The 7,500-nt window shown below is 27.5% G+C and overlaps 1 protein-coding gene across 2 annotated transcripts in view; it reads right to left on the bottom strand.

Annotated features, from left to right (window-relative positions):
- Window positions 1-6,112: 6,112 nt before the first annotated feature.
- LOC124956544 (cytochrome P450 306a1) overlaps window positions 6,113-7,500 on the bottom strand; it is a 19,057-nt gene continuing 17,669 nt past the window's right edge. The window contains exons 5-7 of one of the 2 annotated variants that reach the window (XM_047512501.1): window positions 7,459-7,500; window positions 6,912-7,086; window positions 6,113-6,467 (exon numbers count right to left, since the gene is read on the bottom strand). The exon at window positions 7,459-7,500 is cut by the window's right edge and continues 111 nt beyond it. In XM_047512501.1, the coding sequence (XP_047368457.1) occupies window positions 6,286-6,467; window positions 6,912-7,086; window positions 7,459-7,500 (399 nt within the window). In that variant the 3' untranslated portion in view covers window positions 6,113-6,285. The remainder of the gene's footprint in view (window positions 6,468-6,911; window positions 7,087-7,458) is intronic. The other variant, XM_047512502.1, reaches the window with a different exon arrangement.

Here is a 7,500-nt window from a genome sequence, read left to right on the forward strand (position 1 = left end):
GAAAAAAAAAAGAAATGAGAAGAAAAAGAAGAAGAAGAAGAAGAAGAAAAATACAAATTGCTCTCAACAATGTTAATACTTACATTAATAAGGATCGAATAATACATGCAGTATTTTTTGTCTTTATTTTCGTATATTACAAAAGAGGCAAAAAAAAAGAAGAAGAAGAAGAAGAAAGAAAAAAGAGATTGTAACAATGGCGGAATAATGGAGGCAAATTATGGAGAGGGAAGAAACGTGTATATTTGATAAATTATTGTCGCATATTGCATACGATCATTTAGATTCTGAGATGTTTCTCACGGTACCAGAAATACTCTCTTGGTGGATTGCGTAACGTCAATTTTGTGCATAATTTCCTCAAAAAGCCGCGGAGCATTGCCGCCATCATCGCCACGAAAACGACGACATTTAAATCGCATGAGAGAAAGAGGAACAACGAGAGGGGCGGTTCTACGACAGGAAAACCTTCGCATGCACGTGAGCGAACGAATTTTTATCTTTCAACGACATGCATCGCTCCCCTTCTCTCTCTCTCTCTCTCTCTCTCTCTCTCTTTTTTATTTTTCTCCAGTTGTTGTTGATCTGAGTTTTATCGCCGAACGCGAGATTTCTTTTATAAATATTAATATTTACAAATATTAATATGCATGTAGACATCATCTTGTTTCTCAAATTTATACTTAATTATTCTAAAATATTAAATAATTAGTAGAAGGGACAATTTCACCAATTTCGGTAGTAGGTGAACGGTGCTCGTAGCTTCATCCAAGGCCAGCACATTATAAGAAATAAAACGTGGTCCTTGCGTAACACTTGCACAGGATTTCTCGAATCTCGCGACGAGACACTCGAAGGAGATGCGAGAAAAAAATAAATGAAGAAGAAAAAGGAGAGAGAGAGAGAGAGAGAGAGAGAGAGAGAGAGAGAGAGAGAGCGAAAGAGAGAAAAGGACGAGATTGGTCGCGGCTTATGCAAAATCATCCTTACGGTATGACCGAAGTTGACATTTTAACACTTTTGCCTCGCCATATACGGAATGCGAAAAGACGAAAAATTCAAAAATATCTTTAAAAATACGCGAGCAAGGTGCATATGTTGATTCCCCTTAGAAAGGTTGGTTTGGTTGGTTGGTACTATTAAAAACTGTTAAAAAAAACTCTTCTTCGTTCGAAGATAATACCGTTCTGTTATGACAACGAACGGTCTGAAATTGATTCAGATCATCGTATCGTTCAGTCAGTTATTAGGAATGATTTCAAAACTGTTTTCGTCTGACGAATGAAATTAGTTTTTTTTTTCCTTTCTTTCTTTCTTTTTTTTTCTTTTTCTTTTTCTTTTTTTTTTTTTCCACAATCGAAATCGAATTGACCTCACGGACTTGTCCGCTTATCAATTTAGAAATTTGTTTCAATGCGCAGTTCGAAGACCAAGACGTGGCTTCGTTGTGTAAAGTTTGCCGCTACGAGATATTAAAAAGATTGTAAACAAAAGGCAAGAAAATATAAAACAAAACAAAAAAAAGAAGCCGTGCCATTTCGCAATTATTATGGTAGAAAAGGGAATTAAAAAAAAAAAAAAAAAAAAAAAAAAAAAAAAAAAAAAAAAAAAAAACAGAAAAAGAAAGAAAAAGAAAAAGGAAAAGAGAAAAGAAGCATATTTAATGATTATTACTTTTCATTTTTCGTTCTGATCCTTTTATTTTATTTTACGTGCACACGTTAAAAATCTGATCTGATCGATGAAAGTGGAAGTAGAATTGTTTTTTTTCTTTGGTTAGTTGCTGTAAAAAAAAAAAAAAAAAAAAGAAAAAGAAAAAAAAAGGGGAAAAAGAAAAAAATAAAAACAAAGAAAGAAAAGAAGAACAAAAATAATATCGATTCGAGAATTTGCTCTGTGTTTAAGTGATCGTTTCGAAAAAGAATGAAAAGAAAAAGAAAAAGAAAAAGAAAAAAATTTGAAAATGCAGACAGACCTCTGTGTAATCTTCCTACAGTCGGGCACGCGCGTTATGCTAATCGTTGCATTAAATCTCCATTAACGACCTTCGATGTGCGTAAGTACACAGACCTTTTTGTTTCTTTTTCTTTTTCTTTTTCTTTTTTGCTTTTTTCTTTTTTCTTTTCTTACCGTGTATTCCTTTACGCGTTAAAAGTAAAAGACGCACATGAAGGTTACCTCCTCTTATGGCGGACTTTAGTTTCGTGCTTCTAAGACAACACCGAACGCAACGCAAATCCGCCTTAAGGCTTGGTCTTTGAAAGAGCGATAAAAAAAAAAAAAAAAAAAAAAAAAAAAAAAAAAAGAGAAAAAAAAACAACAAAAAAAAGAAGAACCCGTCTTTAAAACGCGAATTCCGCGATATAATTCGATTATTGCCACTTTGTATAGGAAAATATCGAGAGCCAATAATACGACGAGTATCGATAATGGTTTCTTTCTTTTTCTTCTTTTCTTTTTTTTTTTTTTTTTTTCTTTTCTTCTCTACTTTTTTTATTCATTCTTTTCTTTTTCTTTTTTCTTTTTTCTTTTTTTTTTTTTTTTGATTCTATAAATGCTTCCTTTACGTTCCTAAGGAGGTTGTTTGTTTGTTCTTTTTTTTCTTTTCTTTTTAAATTTTCTCGAAGGATAAATTCGCTAATTCGAGAGGAGGAGAGAGGGAGAGAGAGAGAGAGAGAGAGAGAGGAAAAAACATATGATAGCGTAATCATAAACTGTGATTGATATCGATACCGATATCGATTGATAATATTCGATCAATTCAATATCAAAATATTTAAATGGAAAATATTGATACATATTGAAATTGAATGTAAGTATTTGGATATTCAATTTTCAATATAGAAAAAAATGTTTACTTAAATCGAATCGATACGATATTTGATAATAACTTGAAAGTATCGATTATCATTCGATACTTCCGTTGATAAACGCAAACAAACAAACAAACAAACAAACAAACAAACAAACGAATGAACAACTAAAAAGGAACGATTCGAAAAGGGAGAAAGAAAAAATAAATAAAGAACAAAAAAATGTCTGCTCGCTTTTGATATCTTCATAGAAGTAAGTATCGAATGAATATCGATACTTTTATAAAATATATCGAACGAGTATCGATATCTTGATATAAGAGTATCAAATTGGTGTACATTTTTGATACCTATGACTTAGATATTATTCGATACGATATCATAATTTACCAGCTTGTATCAATAGTATATATCTATATATTTTTTATCTTAATTTGATTCATTAATCGCATTCAAAATTTCTTTTAATGCTTGTCCTTTATTATTCGAATTAAAATCGTCGTGCTTAACTTTCTTTCGCATGTTTATGCTTTCTAATAATTAGGTCGCTTACGCTCGGTGTTATCTACTGGTACCGAGATATTTTTATTTTTAGACTAAAGTTTCTCATTTCTTTCGCACATTTGCCGTTTCTGTTTTTGTCTCGGAGAAAGAAAAAAAATATATACACGCACACATACAGATACACACAGAGAGAGAGAGAGAGAGAGAGAGAGAGAAAGAGAGAGAGAGAGAATAAAAGCGACGATTTCAAGGATTTTCTTGTTTCATACAGATCTGTGACTCCGTTTTCTTTCGATAGATTTGAAAATTTTTACAGAGGATTTCTTAATTTTATCTTTCTCGTTTTAGAAATTAACCAATCTTTAAGTGATTTTTTTTTTTTGGTTTTTTTTTCTATTTTTTTTTTTCTTTTTTTTTTGTATAAAAAATGTCCCAATTTTCTAATCTAAATTTTCCAATGGTAATCGTAAATAAAAAATATGATCCAATGTTACATTGGAAATAATTGGAACTATTTAAAAATTTAATATTTCATTTGAAATAGTTTTAATTATTAAATATTAATTAATATAAAATATTCTTCGAATAGTATTAATTATTTTAACTATTTCCGATAAATATCAAATATGAAATTTCTTACGTCAATAATTATTAATTTCTAAGACAGTATTTTCGATAAATCTAATTTCCGTCTAATCGTAAAATTCGTCACGTCTAATTAACTTATCACTCTTTCGTTTATAATTTTTTATGTTAATAAAAAATTTAGATATTTTTCTTTGAAGGCGTCCCTTATCAATCTAATCGTTTTGTTCGTCCCTTAGCGAAGTTTCTTTTTTTTTTTTTTTTTTTTTTATCTTTTTCATTTTTCTAAGATATACGTACGTACGTCGCAGTCCAATTACCGATAAAAACTATGAAAGTAAATATTATTCGTTTATATTCGTGAATCGAAGTATTCGTCATTGAAAGAAAATTGTTGTATACGTGGATCGTTAAATTCGTTGATACACACGTAGATCTTTCACGTTTGTGTTCGTGACACGTGTGGTTTCAGTTAACGATACGAATATCGAAGAAAGAAATACCGGTTTCGAAGAGTACTTCGAAAAAATTATATATATATATATATATATATATATATATAAATATTTATAAAAAATATAATTATATAATATAATATAAGTATTTAAACAAAGTAATTATTTTTCTAATAAATAAATAATTTTAGATATGTCACATATTATATTACATAATCGAATATTAAGTAAAAATTTAAATAAAGTAAAAATAATCATTATTATAATATCTAATATTGTGATCAGGTAGTTACTTTATTAATTATAACTGATAAATAATTAAGATTTAATTAAAAATTAAAATTATAATATTATTTAATTATTTTAAAATCTAAATTAATTTCTATTAAGTGTATATAAAATTAGGAAAAGTTATTTTAATAGAAGGATTTATTTAATCTGTTGAGAAATAGCTATTTATAAGTAAAAATTTAATGACAACATAAATATAATGTATAAATAGTTATAAGTTATGTAAATATTTAATTAATATAATATATTTAATAATATTATTATTATTAATAGATAATAATAAATTTTATTATAAATAGTATATATAGAATAATTATATATATATATATATATATATATATATATATATATATATATATATCGTAGAGAAGTAAAGACACTTATTCCAGCAATAGATTTATTTATTTATTTGTTTATTTACTTTTTTTTTCTTTTTTGATTTGATATCTAACTATCCAAATTAGTTATACGAACGCGCATTATCGTATTTCGTATATATAAACTTGACAAAGGATATTTGTTTCTAAAGTTCAATCACTTAAAAGTTGACACACGCAGTCCTTTTGATAGGCCGATCGAAAATAAAAATATCACTTACGGAATTGTACTTTGAAAGGACAAAATACCAAAACACAGATTGATACAAGAGAACGTTTATTAAACTATGATAACGAGAAATTTATTTAAATGATTGCCTATGAATTGTCTATGAGATTACTCTGTTTACCAGATATGATACTATTTATCAAATACGATATTATCAAATTATGAAGATAAGTATAAGTTTAATGAATGATTAATAAAATAATAGATATTTTTTGTTTGAGTTCTTTTATTTATCACTCGAATATAATGACTTATTGTGTTGACTCAGTCCGATAAGTTTCAATTGCAATAAAGTAAACATAAACTAAAGAATATCGTAAACGTAAACAATAATTTTCGTATTGTTAGATGAATATAATCTTTTGAATGATCATAAAATCATTTCATTCATAAATATCTATGATTAATAATGATCTCTGATAAATATATTTTTATCCGTTCGAAGATCAAGAAATTCGAGGAAATCTAATTTATGCGAAAACTGTTTAGCTGTTTTTATTCGTTGGATGGACTACGTTGTTATGGGATGATTGAATTTTTCGATTGATTCGATATATATATATATATATATATATTATACCGTTCGAAATAAAGAAAAAAAAAAGAACTCAAGGACGTTGTAAATGTACGAAATTAAAAAAAAAAAAAAAAAAAAAAACAATTAGATAGACTCTTTAATGAAAGATTATTTTTATTCGATCGATAATGATTTTTCAATATCATTAAACGTAGACCCATAAATCATTTGACTTTGATAACTTTATTTATTTCAATTGTTTGAAGATCAATTAAAGTTTATTATAAATTAATTAAGAATTAATTATAACGTCAAATTGATGAAAAATATTTTATACGATATTAAAGGATATTGACAATGAAAACTCTTTGCTTGTTTTTCGTTGTATCGTCGTTTATTATGTAAAAACACGTGACACGTGAAGTATCGTAAATAAATGAAATAATAATAAAAATTATGAAATATAAAAAAGAGAAAAAAAGGAAGGAAGAAAAAGAGAAAATGAAAATACAAATCATGTTTTACGAGGCGTAAAAACCAATCTATGGGGTTTAGGAACCAATGTGATACCGGTATCTCCTTTAAAATCAATGGAAACGTTAGGAGGGACAGATACGTCAAATTTATGGATTATTCTCGAACAGAATAGAAACATGATCATCTGTGCCAATTTGTCACCTACGCACATACGTTTTCCTTGAAACAAAAGAAACTTTAATATTATCATATGAAATGAAATATATCTATCGTTTATCATTGAACATAATCATCGATTAATATAAATTCATTAATATAAAGAAAATTAATTAATATAAATTCGATCGTATAGATAAGGATAAAGTTTGTAGATCAAGAAAAAAAAAGAAAAGAAAAAAGAAAAAAAATGCGTCGCTGGAAAAAAAAAAGAAGAAGAAGAAGAAGAGGAAGAAATATATAAAAAAAAAAAAAAAAAAAAAAAAAAAGAAAAGAAAAAACCTTAAGCAAGATAAATCGATTTCACGTGTAAATAGTTAACGCGTGCTTTTCGAAAAACGTTACGTTCGAATACCTGTATTATTATTCAACTGCAACAAAATCCTTGTACTCTGAACTGCTAGGTATAATATTTTTAGCGACCAAAATCTTTTGCCATTTACTTACCAGATTGGAAAGGCAAAAACCCTTCCGGCTTAAAGAATCTGCCATCATCGTCAATGAATCTATCCGGTATAAAATTGAATGCGTTTTCCCAATAAGACTCATTAGTATGAACGGACCATTGCACCGGTATAACCATCGTACCTTTCGGTATATCATAGTCGCCTATTTTCGCATCCTAAATTTCAAAAGGTCATCATAAAAAAAAAAAAAAAAAAAAAAAAAAAAAAAAACGAAAAAAAAAAGAAAAAAAAAATAACGAAAAAAAGAAAATGAACTTCGACATTTTTATATTTCCTTGTACTGTAATATATATTTCGATAATATATATATATATATATTATCGAAATATTTCAATTGGAAATATCACATCGTAGTCGTGTATGAATAATTAATTAATCGGATTATTATCGATCAACGTTCGAAAAATAAAATTTATAACGACAAATTAACGAATGACCTTTACTATCGTAAAATTCATTCGTAAATAGTATTATGACAAGTCTTTGAATTGATCGTAAGATAAAATTAAATAAATCGAATGAAATACCTCGATCGTTCCGTGAGGCATACCAACTGGAACAACGCTTCT

Source organism: Vespa velutina, chromosome 22, assembly GCF_912470025.1.
Source record: "Vespa velutina chromosome 22, iVesVel2.1, whole genome shotgun sequence".
In the NCBI taxonomy this organism is placed as follows: Eukaryota; Metazoa; Arthropoda; class Insecta; order Hymenoptera; family Vespidae; genus Vespa; species Vespa velutina.